General features: G+C 41.3%; 1 protein-coding gene and 1 long non-coding RNA gene across 8 annotated transcripts in view; one reads left to right on the top strand and one right to left on the bottom strand.

Annotated features, from left to right (window-relative positions):
• The window catches only part of CASD1 (CAS1 domain containing 1), a 54,056-nt gene extending 45,683 nt beyond the window's left edge, over window positions 1-8,373 (bottom strand). For all 6 annotated transcript variants that reach the window (XM_070787500.1, XM_070787502.1, XM_070787503.1 and 3 more), the window contains exon 1: window positions 7,673-8,373. In XM_070787500.1, coding sequence (XP_070643601.1) covers window positions 7,673-8,234 — 562 coding nt within the window. In that variant the 5' untranslated portion in view covers window positions 8,235-8,373. The remainder of the gene's footprint in view (window positions 1-7,672) is intronic.
• A 180-nt stretch (window positions 8,374-8,553) lies between these two features.
• LOC139182661 (uncharacterized) overlaps window positions 8,554-13,426 on the top strand; it is a 40,485-nt gene continuing 35,612 nt past the window's right edge. For both annotated transcript variants that reach the window (XR_011566167.1, XR_011566166.1), the window contains exons 1-2: window positions 8,554-8,825; window positions 11,409-11,487. This is a non-coding gene — a long non-coding RNA (uncharacterized lncRNA). The remainder of the gene's footprint in view (window positions 8,826-11,408; window positions 11,488-13,426) is intronic.

Genomic DNA, 13,426 nt, shown 5'->3' with positions numbered 1-13,426 from the left:
ACAATAGTTATATTTTTATACGTTGGTTGTCTATCCCATTTTACCTTTGGAGATGAGAGAGTACAGAGTTTTCCACACTTCACTGTGCCTTCTAGGTACATACGACTCATCCATGAGAAGCATAGCAACTATTAATATATTAATATTGAAGACAATGAGAGACACTAGGACAGATAATTCACCTAGAGTATTCTTCGTCCCCAGTGCTACGTTAATGCTTTGGCAGTTCCTTCTACTGCAAGTTTCCCCTCCAGGGACATCTTGCCTCAAAATAGCCTTTATATCTGTTTATAACCAACCTAGATAGCATGTTCAAAAGCAGAGACATTACTTTGCCAACAAAGGTTCATCTAGTCAAGGCTATGGTTTTTCCTGTGGTCATGTATGGATGTGAGAGTTGGACTGTGAAGAAGGCTGAGCGCCGAAGAACTGATGCTTTTGAACTGTGGTGTTGGAGAAGACTCTCGAGAGTCCCTTGGACTGCAAGGAGATCCAACCAGTCCATTCTGAAGGTGATCAGCCCTGGGATTTCTTTGGAAGGAATGATGCTAAAGCTGAAACTCCAGTACTTTGGCCACCTCATGCCAAGAGTTGACTCATTGGAAAAGACTGTGATGCTGGGAGGGATTGGGGGCAGGAGGAGAAGGGGACGACAGAGGATGATATGGCTGGATGGCATCACTGACTCGATGGACGTGAGTCTGAGTGAACTCCGGGAGTTGGTGATGGACAGGGAGGCCTGGCATGCTGCGATTCATGGGGTCGCAAAGAGTCGGACACAACTGAGTGACTGATCTCTGATCTGATAACTTCTAGTTGGAAAACAAAAGTTTAAGGGATAAAAGAGAAGATTTTGGAAATGACTTTATATTCAACTATTACAGTACTTCGTGCATTAGTACATCAGAAACCTGGTACATGTTGAAGTATTTTATAAATCTACGCCCTAATTTTCACAACTTCTCTGGAAGGAAGAGGGCTATATCCCTACTCTGTAAATGTGCAAACAGAGAAAGACTTATTAAAAACTTCTTAAAATGCATAATAAAATGTCATACTTCTACAATCTCACAAAGACTTGAAACACTGTTAGTCAAAAGATGGCTGAAGATACACATGATCAATTACCAGTAATAAATGCTATTATTAATATCCATCCTCTACTTTTCTCGATTGTCTCTTGCCTCCACCATCAGGATGACAGCAAACTCCTCCCACTGTGGTTGGGAGAAGTTTCAAACAGAAAATCCCATATAAGCAACCCCCCCACTCCTGTGTAGACTGGGACAGATGGTTACCCTACTTCTTTTGGCCATTTTACTGTACATTAGCTTAATGCACATGACCAATGTATGTGGTTAAAAGGGGGGTTGGAGGCATTAGAAAAGCTCAAATATGTCAAAAGGACGAGGGAGAAATGAGATGTGTACATTAACTGTAGGGTTACAGTTAATGTGCTTCTAAATTTGATCTCCAATTCTTTAACAGTCAATAGCAATCTCTATTTGTTTTACAAATAGTTAAGGTCAGGACGGAGAATCTGGTAAAAAAGAATACTACAGAACCAAATGGTGGAGATAGGAAAGAGCCAAAGATACTTTAAGTAGAACACATCTCTTTTTTCCATCCAGTCATCCATTTATCTGGACAACACACAGATAAAAGGTGATACAAACACAAGGCAACTAAGCATAAACAATGAAAATGTTGATACCACAGTGTCATAAATTCTAAAACAGAATATCGAGCAAAGTGAAAATAGTACACTGTTCTGTTGGTGAAAACTGGATAAGGAAAGGTATTATATTTTTGTAATTACAGATGTAGCCTAAGCAGTTTTTTCTGTATTTTAAAGATTTTTTAATAACATCTCTCTAAGGAAACTATAAATAATCAGTTCTTAATTCTTTTCAATTATCAAAAACTAATGCTAGTTCTAAAAAACAAAATAAAGTTACATAAACAATCACGGAGGAGTAAAGAAAGGACTATAGAAACACACAATTATTTCCTAAAATCAGCACTGCTGCTGCATTTTTTAATAATGGCCATATAGTAAAATCCTATTAAAAATCCAGTAAATGTTTAAAATTAGGATGAAAATTCCATATTTACAGCACTTCTACCTCTTCAAATACATCCATTAAACCAAGCACCAAGTTAGTAACACATTTATTTTATTAAAAAGTTATATAAGAAGTTTTAAACAACTGGCATCCTGTAAAGTTTTCCTTTCTTCATCCCTTCTTGTTGTTGCTGTTACTTGACTTCCGTTTCTTAGTAGAAGCTGGGTCAATCTTCAGTGTGCGAGATGATGCTGTTTGCCTAACCATCTCTACAGGTGATTTTGTGGAGATGGAAGTGCCACACCAGCGTCTTAAAAGAACCAATTTTCTCCACCAGAAAATGTGTGTTAAAACGCCAAATTCTTCTTTCCCTCTTCAATATTACTACTCAGACATTATTTTTCAGTAGTTCAGCTGGTAGAAAACAAAAGCTCTAATCTCAAGACCCCACATTAGAAAAACCTCATACCAACACAGATTTTAAAGTTGTCACTAGCCAAAAGACATTATGAACACTGCATTTTAAAAACTAGCTGGTTCAAAAAAAAAAAAAAAACTAGCTGGTCTTTCTGGGAAAAATATTCAACTACCATATTAAGGTAGTTGAATAAATGCTAGTTAATGGTGACTCTTCATAATATATTATATGATGCAAATTAAAATTTTTTTAAAAAATTGTATCTGAAACAGTCTCTGTATCTTATCGTTAAAGTGAAAATTGCTCAGTCGTGTCCGACTCTTCGGGACCCCATGGACTGAGGTCTGCCAGGCTCCTCTGTCCATGGACTTTTCCAGGCCAGAATATTGGAGTGGGTAGCCATTCCCTTCTCTAGGGGATCTTCCTGACTCAGGGATCAAACCCAGGTCTCCCGAATTGCAGGTGGATTCTTTACCGTCTGAGCCACCATGGAAGCCAGTTAAGGTCTACTCAAAACACAGAAACTACACCAGCTATTTTAGTAGAGAGAATGTAGTATGAAGAACTGTTAGGAAAGTAAAAGAATGGCTAAGTAGATAACTGAAAAGGTTAGGAGGACACATACTTTTACATATTTGTCAGCAAAATAATAAAAATAGTAGCGCTAGTAAATACTATAATACCTAATTAGAAATAAATTAGTCCTAAAAAAAAAAAAACTCTACAAAATTCTATACTCTAAAACTAGTTCTTTTCCTGGGAAGGAAACAGTTTTAAAATCAAATCACTAAATGTAAATCTAAATGTTCAATTAATGTGACACATTTATATTATGTATGCGGTGGGCTGCCGTCTATGGGGTTGCACAGAGTCGGACACGACTGAAGCGACTTAGCAGCAGCAGCAGCTACATGTTAACATACGCTGGCACATTATTTTCCTTTCAAAATTTACCCAGAAGAACCCCAAACAAAAAAAAAACAAAATAATGCAGTCATTATTTTCAATTGCTTCATATAATTTTGACAGCTACCTTAATACAACCAGTGAGATGAAAGTTACCAAGTGTTCAGATAAATCAAGTTAGGAACAGAATTTAAAAAAAGAAAAAAAAAAAAAAGCAACTAATGGGATAGAATTATCTACTTCAGCTATCTCTAATACAAAGATTATCTAGATGAATGGCTGTTTTCCCTTCATTCTGTTATCTTAAGCATAAGCATTCTGGTTTGTCAATCTAAAGTCTCAGGTTTTTATGCATGATTTTTCTACAACAGAAAGATACTAAGAGCAGACAAAGTAAGTAAACAAGTTAAAAAAAACCCTGAAAAACAAAACAACTAAAGAAAACACCTGACCTGCTAAATAAACTGAGGCTTATATTTTTCATTGAATAGAATACCTCTGGCACACTGCACCTTTAGACTGAATCATCTTGACAAAGCTGTGTTTCTTACTATCAACCATGAAAATACCAGACCATAAAGTTTACAATGTGATCTGCAGAATATTTTATTTTCCCCCAAGCTTAGCAAGTTATACTTGTCTGTGTTGAAAAATCACCATTTACAATTTTCTTTAGATAAGCTAGGAGTGCCTCTTTACAAGCGGTGTCATGTAGATCAGGATTTTTCTAGCAGCCAAAGAAGGGAAAGCCTGAGAGACCTAACACTGCTTCTTGTTTTAATTTCTGAAGCTTTGAACTCATATTCCAAACCATGCAGTATTATTTCATATTTGCATTAAATATGCCTATGACAGAAAGGAATTAGAATTCAACAAAACTAAGACATTTGAAGCAAGTTAACTTTATCAATTAGAAAATCTAAATTTAACCAGATTGGAACTATTCTTAAGGCTACTGATACTGGCTTCTTATCCTAGAAATGGTGTCTTTAGTCTGTAATCATAATATTAATATCTTGTGATTCCATAATGGTAAAATTTACAAAAAATGTAACTAAAAGAATAACTACATTTTAAAACGTCATTTTTATGTGAAATAATAATGAAAAAAAACACAAAACACTACTTTCTAAAGTTAAGATCAGAACATGCTCTTAGAACATGAAATTCAATTAAAACCAAAAGAAGCAAATGCAGGGAGGCAAAGAGAAGGAAATAAGGACTTCAAAAATCTGTTTATCCAATAATTGTTACAGAGTTCCTACTATGTGTTAAGCTCTGATGATTTAAGGATGAATAAAATACCACCCTTGGAAGCTCAAAGTTTGTGTGGGAAAGTCAGATACAAATTATTATAATACAAGATGGTAAGTCTATACTATTTACTGTAGAAACACTGAATTCCTAATTTCTACTTCTACGCTGGTGACATCTGAACCAGGATTTGAAGGAACAAGTAAACAGGTCAGATTTTGAAGTTTTAGACATGTAACTTCTAGAAAATCACCATTTATTGGAAAATGAATAAGACAATTCTTGGCTGGCACTGTGAGGTTGAATTAGTATTTCTAAATGATAACCCATGTTCTGACGGAAAACACTTTCTCACTCCTTTTATACTTTACTACTGTCTAAGAGGCTCCAGAAAGGCAGAATATAACATAATAGTATGAGACAGGACTAACTGGGTTTTAAATCCTAGCTCAGTCAGATAAATTGTGTGTCTTTAGGCAACTTAACCTCTCATGCCTCATCTTTAAAATGTAAATAATAGTGCAATTCTCTGAATCTAAGACCACTGATTATAAAATACACCATTATTTTATATAACAGTAGGAAAAATGTTATCAATTAAACTTTGACATGCAATCAAAGTTTTAAAAACTCATCTTGATTACAGATATTAAAAATGGTGGAAGGAGGAAGTGGGAAGTTTGAAATCTAGTAATTGTATCTACCCATAGGCTGGTTGTAAAGACAAAATGAGTTAAGATTTAAAACCCTTAGTAGAACAGCACCTGGCATATGATAGGTGCTCAATGATAGCATGTAGTTTTGCCAAGCTTTGCTTTCTGTAGTGTGCAATTTTTTACTTTCTTTAGTTTGTAAAACAAGAGATACTGAATCTGTGTATTTCAACTGCATTCCCTCTCCTGGCCTGAGGCAAACCCACACTCACGCACTGGAGATTTTCATACACAGCCTAAACCTCTATATGTAACATAAAGTCCTTTTGTATTCTAAAGATTTATGATGCTGTGATTCAAGTGTTTGATTATCCTTGTGTGAAAAGCATTGCATCTGACTGTTTCACACTGCTAAAGCATGAGGCTGGCTAAAAAAAGTTCCTGGTAAGATCATATCACCTGCCCCCCACCACACACCCCGTCTCAAGTTCCTGACATTCCACGTGGGCATGTACACACACCAGGTGTACTGCTTCACACTCAAGACACGGAAGCACCTACAGAAGCTGCTGATGAGCTTCTGGAGGAGGCTTTATAAACAATCCCAGATTGCTACACTGACTCACAAGGTTCCATCTGACATTCTATTTTCCCTGCGGAGGACAGATCTTGAAAGGATGAAATTTATAATGTAAATATAGCAATTAGGATCCATGATTATCAAAAGACAAAAGCACAATTAAAAAAGGGAGGTGGGGGGGACTAGATGTTTAACTTATAGGAGGACCATAGAACACAGTTATAAAAGTTATCTCCACTATCACACACATAAAATTGAGTTAGATTACTATCATCTTATAACAAAATAGCATAAAATGTCAGTGGTCAGAAAATCTTCTTTAAAATGACAATAAATGAATGCATCAAATCGTTGGCTTTATTTTGTATATGAAAGTGTTGGACTTCTCTTACAGCAAATGAACCAAAGTCTTGCCAGGTCACGTGAATGGGATCTATGGGAACCTGGAGGAGAAAGGCCAAGAGGGTATAAGCGATTTACCTTTTTCAATCGATTTCGTGTATTTATATAAAGGGCTATTCATCCAGTACAGCACTAGAGTATAAGATTTTTAACTCTCAAGCATTGGAGAAAACAAAGGGGCACAACTGATCAAAACATCCTTTACTTTTAAAGATTTCCTAAAATGAGAAGCGAGTTCAGATTCCAGTGCCCCCTTTACTGGATATTTTGCCAAAGTATGTGTGACGCTAAAAGGTAAACACCTTAAATGTGCACCTATTACACATTACCTCTTGACCAGTTATGTCACAATCACCAAGAGCTGTCCCGATAATGGCTTCAAAACTACAAGAACCACAAACAAGAGATCCTATCTTTGTTAATTTCCCTCAGCCTGTCAGACTCTATCCTAGTGACATTCTTACAGAGAAAATCAAGGGGAAAAAAAAATCAATCAAGAAGGACAAGTAAATATCCCTTGATTACTGAAAAATAACACGTTCTGAAATAATGAGGTCATATTTCCTTGCTCTTTGCACCAATTTCAAAACCCACAGCAAAGGCCTCCTCTCAGACTGCTTCCAACTTGTTTTCATTGCCCACCTCAACTCCTGTCAACCCATAAGTTCTTTTCTAATATTGGCAGCAGCTTCACTTTGTAAAAAGTGTGCAACCAGACCCCTTTAAACGTTTCTGAATCACAAAGCCTGGGTGACACCTCCTCCATTTGGCCAAGAGCATCTTCTGCCAGCTGTCAACTCGGCCGCAAGAGAAAATGGGGCGGCCCCTGCCGCTGTCCAACAGCTTGGCCCCGCTGTTCCAGGGGCAGAAACGGGATAAAACAAAGGCTAAAAAGCCGGGCACCTAAGGCGCAGAATTGGGCGACCCCACTTGGAGACGAGGTGCCCCTGTGCCGGGCGGCCTTGGCCTTCAGGCGCCCTGGGCTGGCCCGCCGAGGGCCGCCTGCTCGCCTCCTGCACGCGAGCCCCGGGCCTGCCCCGTCTCCCCCGGGCCAGCCCGCGGAGAAGCCGGGACCCCCGCTACCCGCTGGGCCCGGCCGGGCGGGCGCCCCCGACTCCAGCAGTGGCGGCTCGGGGTGGGGGGGCGGTGCCCAGGACCACGGGCCCTCGACCCTTGGCCGCCTGAACTGGGGTCCACTCGGTCGGTCGGGGGCGCCTGGCCCGCCGCCCGGGCCACCTGGGGGCACGTGGGGGTACCGCCTGCCCCGCCCGCTGGGCGCGCCGGCGGGCGGCCGCGTGAGCGTGGGCGTGTGTCGGGCAAGGGGGGCGGCCTCCAGCCTCCGCGTCGCCTCCTCCCGCCCCGGCCGGCCCGGGCAGGGGGAGGGCCCGCTCACCTCGGTAGCGGCGGGAGGCGAGGTGGCACACCGCGAGCAGCAGTACGGCCACCAGCGCCAATACCTTGGCGCTCCTCACGCTGAAGTAGTGGTTGATCTCCCGCTTGCCCAGGTTGTAGGCCAGAGCCGCCATCTTGGTTCCTCCATGACAACAGTGCGCGGCGGAGCGGGGAAGGGGCGCCGCACAGGGGCAGCACTGGGGCTGCCGCCGCCGCAGCCAGGCGAGGAGCCGCCGCCAGCCCTCGCGGCCGCCACCCGCGGCTCCCGCCGGGGAGGCTGACCCCGCGGCGCCCCCGGCGTCCACCTGCCCTTCCTCGGCCGCGGCCGCCTCGGCGGCCTCCCCCCAGCCCCGCCGCCGCTGTTCCGCCGTGCCTTTCCCCCAGGCGCCCTGGACGCCTGTCTCCTCCCCTTCCTCCTCCTTCCCTTTAGCCTCCTGTCTTAAGAGAGGCTGCGCTTGCAAGGGGGGTCCGGTTGCCCAGTCCTCCAGGGTCACGGACCCCAGACTGTCCTCAGGGGTCACCGGGTCACCTGCGGCAGGCGGCGGCGGTGGCGGCAGAGACATGGGGATATGAGGAGAGGGGACCAGGCTTCCAACCCTGGCCCGAACGCGACTCCTGGGCTTTTAATTAGCTTACTGGCTGCAACCTGAGCCCAGGTTGGGGCAATAGAAGTACAGTTCCGGAAGAAAAGCACACACCGTTCCCCTCCTTCCTTCCGCAACACACCCTTTAACGAGCTTTCTACTCCCTAAACCTGCCTAGCAGGGTGCGAAGGCCACCCTAAAGTCACCGGGGCTTATCGTCAGGCTCTCTGGTCAGTCTGGATGCCCCCCTGATGCAAGCCAGGTGAAGACACTGCGGACAGCCTTAGCACCAACCCACCTGTATGATGACCAGTCTTAACTCTTAACTCACTGCTCGGAAGCCCATTTCTCTTGAAAACTTGGGGGCGGGGTGGGGAAGCCCTGGGTTTACCCAGTTCCAGTGAGCGAAAGTATATCAAAAGTACAGAGTGCTTCCTTGCTCAGTCGCTTCAGTCAAGTCCGACTCGTTGAGACCCCATGAACTTACAGCCCACCAGCTTCCTCTGTCCATGGGATTCACCAGGCAAGAACACTGGAATTCGCTCCCTTCTGGAATGAACAGAGTAGAAGGTACAAAACGAGCCTCGCTTGACGTAGGTGTTAGTGAGAAAAGAACTCCACTTTTTTTGTGTTTACTCGAGCGTTGGCTAGGTGGTTGGGCCAGACGTCAAAATGTGTTCTCGGGACCATCATTCATGCTCCTGAAGTTGGTTAATGTGGTTATCAAAAAAGGGAGCACTCTTTTGCCTTTGTTAAACCCTCCTTAGTCCTCCATTTTATTTATTCCGTTAGTTTTCTGGGTTCCCCTGTGCTGCCTTCCATGTGGGAATGGTTATTTACATTTGCTTCCTTTTCTGCTGGAGTGAGTTCCTGATTAGTTAGGGTGTTTTCAGGCTTTCTTTGCAACTTTCCCGTTTAGCCATTCCTGAACTTGTACTTATAGGTCCCTCTTAAAGTGATAGAATGTTCGATATGATGGGACTGTAGAGATCTTGTCATCCCAATTCTTTTCATCCAAGGAGTCTTTTTATTATATTTTTATCTATGGACCCCATATCTTGAAAGATTTTTGACACTTAAATGAAATCACATACATCACTGTCATGGATGTAATGCTAATAAGCAGCAAAGCTAAATAAGTGTACAAACACTAGGCACTGTTCCCTGGAAATGGTTGCTTAATTTTGGCTGTCGTTCTTCTGATCCAAGGTTGATCACATGCTGGGAGAATTAAATCAGATATTGCAAAAAAAAACACAAAAAAACAAACAAAAAAAACAGATAAATAACTCTGCTAACAGTATACAGTCTACCAAATCACATCTTGGAAATTTCTATGATGTCATCAACAGCAAATTAGAATTTCTGATCAACACGTGATAACCAGAGTTAGCCTGCAGGGTTGATTTAATGCCTGCCAAAAGTAAAGAAACTTGACATTTTATTTAATTGCAATTTCCAGAAGGCTTTCTGAAATGTTGTGAATAGCTTGTGCCCCCCCTTCCTTCCCTCCAGTTCAGTTAAGCCACTCAGTTGTGTCCAACTCTTTGTGACCCCATGGACTGCAGCACGCCAGGCCTCCCTGTCCATCACCAACTCCCGGAGCTTACTCAAACTCCTGTCCATCGAGTCAGTGATGCCATCCAACCATCTCATCCTCTGTCATCCCCTTCTCCCACATTCAATCTTTCCCAGCATCAGGGTCTTTTCTAATGAGTCAGTTCTTCGCATCAGGTGGCCTAAGTATTGGAGTTTCAGCTTTAACATCAGTCCTTCCAATGAATATTAAGGAATGATTTCCTTTAGGATGGACTGGTTGGATCTCCTTGCAGTCCAAGGGACTCTCAAGAGTCTTCTCCACACCCCAGTTCAAAAGCATCTATTCTTTGGCGCTCAGCTTTCTTTATAGTAGGCTTCCCTGGTGGTTCAGAGGTTAAAGTGTCTGCCTGCAATGCAGGAGACCTGGGTTTGATCCCTGGGTCAGGAAGATGCCCTGGAGAAGGAAATGGCATGAAGAGCCTGGTGGGCTGCAGTCCACGGGGTTGCAAAGAGTCGGACATGACTGAGCGACTTCACTTTCACTTTCTTTACAGTCCAGCTCTCACATCCATACATGACTCTGAAAAACCATAGCTTTGACTAGACGGGACTTTGTCGGCAAAGTAACGTCTCTGCTTTTTAATACGCTGTGTAGGTTGCTCATAACTTTCCTTTCAAGGAGCAAGCGTCTTTTAATTTCATGGCTGCAATCACCATCTGCAGTGATTTTGGAGTCCCCCAAAAATAAAGTCTCTCACAAAGTTTCCATTGTTTCCCCATCTATTTGCTATGAAGTGATGGGACCAGATGCCATGATCTTAGTTTTCTGAATGTTGAGCTTTAAGCCAACTTTTCCACTCTCACTTTCATCAAGAGGCTCTTTAGTTCTTTACTTTCTGCCATAAGTGTGGGGTCATTTGAATAGCTTTCCCTCCAGTTTAAAGCTAATCCTTCTCTGCTCTGAATCTCTTCCTGTCCCCCTTTCTTGGGAGTGTTGATGACCCCATCAGTTATCCCTATGTCAGTCATTCTCTTTCTGTGTCTTCTTTAAACTCTTCATCTCTCCTGGACATTTCCCTTCTGCTAATAACTTTATTTTGTTAGTGAAGCCCATCCGTGGACTGTGTTTCTTTGTGTTTAACTCTCCATCTAGTTCCTTCTCTGACAAGCTCTAGGAAGAATAGTGTTGACTTTTCAGTCTTCACTTGCTCTACTCCCATTCTCTCTTCTAAATAACTCAAATATGTTGCCTCCTCTCCATTCCCTTGTTGTTGCCTTGCTTAAGGCATGATATCTTGCTGGAACTTTTTATCCTTTAAACTTTTCTCCCTCATGTCTGGCTCAAAAATTCAATCTTACAGCTTCCTGCCATTCCTCTAACCAGACTGAAATTTCTTAAATATAAAATGCTAAAAACTAGTTAGTGGCTCCACGTTTATTTGCCAGAATGTTAACTAATGCTCAGCAGATTATCTCAATGCTAATATTATATATAAAAAAAAAAGAAACGATCTAATAGGAGACAAAATGAAAAATACTGACCACACTTTACTCCTGCCCTTCTATTTTTTTTTTTTTTTTCCTTTTTAACCAAATATCTATTTCCTATTGTAGCACAGGAGGTCATGAGGATAAAGAAGAGAGGAAACAGGTTCGAAAAGGACCAGCACCATAGGAGAAGCACAGTTCTGAGGTGAGAATATTTTGATATAAACTGTTCCTGCTCTACTGTGTCCATTTTGTTGGGATTTTAAAATTTGGGTATAATTGACATTTGGCACTGTATTAGTTTCTAGCATACAATGTGATTTGATATTTGTATATAGTGCAAAATCATAACTGGTTAACATTTGTCACCATGCATACATACATAAAGAATCTGCCTGCAATATAAGAGACGTGGAGATGTGAGTTCTATACCTGGGTTGGGAAGGTTCTCTGGAGAAGGAAATGGCAACCCACTTCAGTATTCTTGCCCAGAAAATCCCAGCAGAAGAGCCTGGCAGGCTGCAGTTCATGGGGTCGCAGAAGAGTTGGACGTGACTGAGTAACTAAACAACAACAACATACGGACATGGTTACAGGATTTTTTTCTTATGATTAGAACTTTTAAGATCTACTCTTTTAGCAACTTGCAAATATGCAATACGGTGTAATTAACTATACTTCCATTCTGACTTGAGAAATTCTTTCTCTTCTTTTCCCAATTTTTTTTCTCTTCTTTCTTCTTTGTCCTTGATTGTATCAGTAAAATTTCATTTGAGAATCTTGGTATCATAAGTTTCCCTTCTTTAATTTTACCTATAAACTGCTCCCTCTTCGCTGTTTACCCAGCGTGTAATCTCAATTACTTCCTATTTAAAGCATCTTCCTTAATTCACCACACAATCTCTTCTCCCTTAACTGTCAAACTTCTGGCCTGATCTTTTCTCAACTGTTTATTCGTTCTTTAAATACTTGAAAACTGACTTCTACTCCTATTACTTTACCTACACTACTTTCTTTAGCTCTCATATTATCCAGCCATACCAAAGTACAAGCCAAAAAACATTATGTATCTGTTGCTTTTTTCTTACTATTAATATCATTCACTTAGCTTGAATACTTTTTCTCCTGTACCTCATATGCTACTTATTTAAAACCTTTCTTCTTCCCCCCTTCCCACCCCCCCACCCCCGCCTTCAGCCTTAGTAAGGTATAATTGACAAATAAAATTGTTTAGAGGGTACAAAGTAATGATTTGATATAACCATCCTTTGTGAAATGATTAGCACAATCAGAAGAACTTTCTCCTGTAAAGACCTGCAACACTGTGCCTCTTGGCCAAGGCTCCTTGTGGGAATATGGCTCTTTCCCCGCACGGGGTTTGTCATGGTACTTTTGTTTCTGGGTATGCTTCAGTGTGCATGCAGCAACAGACAGCACCCAATCAGAGTAGGTATTATGTCTCCTTTCCTTGTGCATGTTGTGTTTATTGGGAAACCACCAGTTCTTCTGGGCTATATCCCACTGTGCCTTGTAATCTGCTCAGTTAATGTGTCTATCTCCCTCTTCTTCATTCCTTTCCCCTCCAGATTTTGTGCAGTGGGGCACAGGGAATTAGTACGTTTTGTTTTATTTGTAGGGAAAACTTGTGAAAGACTTAGAAATAGACCCAGATATTAGGGTTGTCTTCAATGGGAAATTGGGCATTGTCCAGCTTATCTGCTTCTGTCCGGTTTCTGAGTCTTTTATTGTCTTTGAATTATTTTGCATTGCTGTAAGTTATATAATACTTATAGTAATGCAAATGATTCTTGTCCATAGAAATGCAAATTGTATCTCATTGGGATTCAGTTGATTATTGCTGTGTGGATATTGAGCAGTTTTGAAGTTTTACATTTGTTAAGCAAATTTATTTCACCATTCCTAATGCCCAGATATATGAGATTCTTTGAATTCTCTTTTGAACCAATTGTAATGTCTTTCTGGTTCATTCATTAATTAGTGAATTAAATTAAAGCTTTGACACATGTTAATTTTATGTTATGAAAGTCATGCTATATTCTCTTCTAAAAATTATCTTTTAATACATGAATATGCCTTGAACTTAATAAATATTAATATTTCTTAAGTTCAGATCAAAGATCATT

Source organism: Bos indicus, chromosome 4 (assembly GCF_029378745.1).
Source record: "Bos indicus isolate NIAB-ARS_2022 breed Sahiwal x Tharparkar chromosome 4, NIAB-ARS_B.indTharparkar_mat_pri_1.0, whole genome shotgun sequence".
In the NCBI taxonomy this organism is placed as follows: Eukaryota; Metazoa; Chordata; class Mammalia; order Artiodactyla; family Bovidae; genus Bos; species Bos indicus.
Note: the sequence above shows the minus strand (reverse complement) of the source record. Positions and strands in the feature narration are given on the sequence as shown.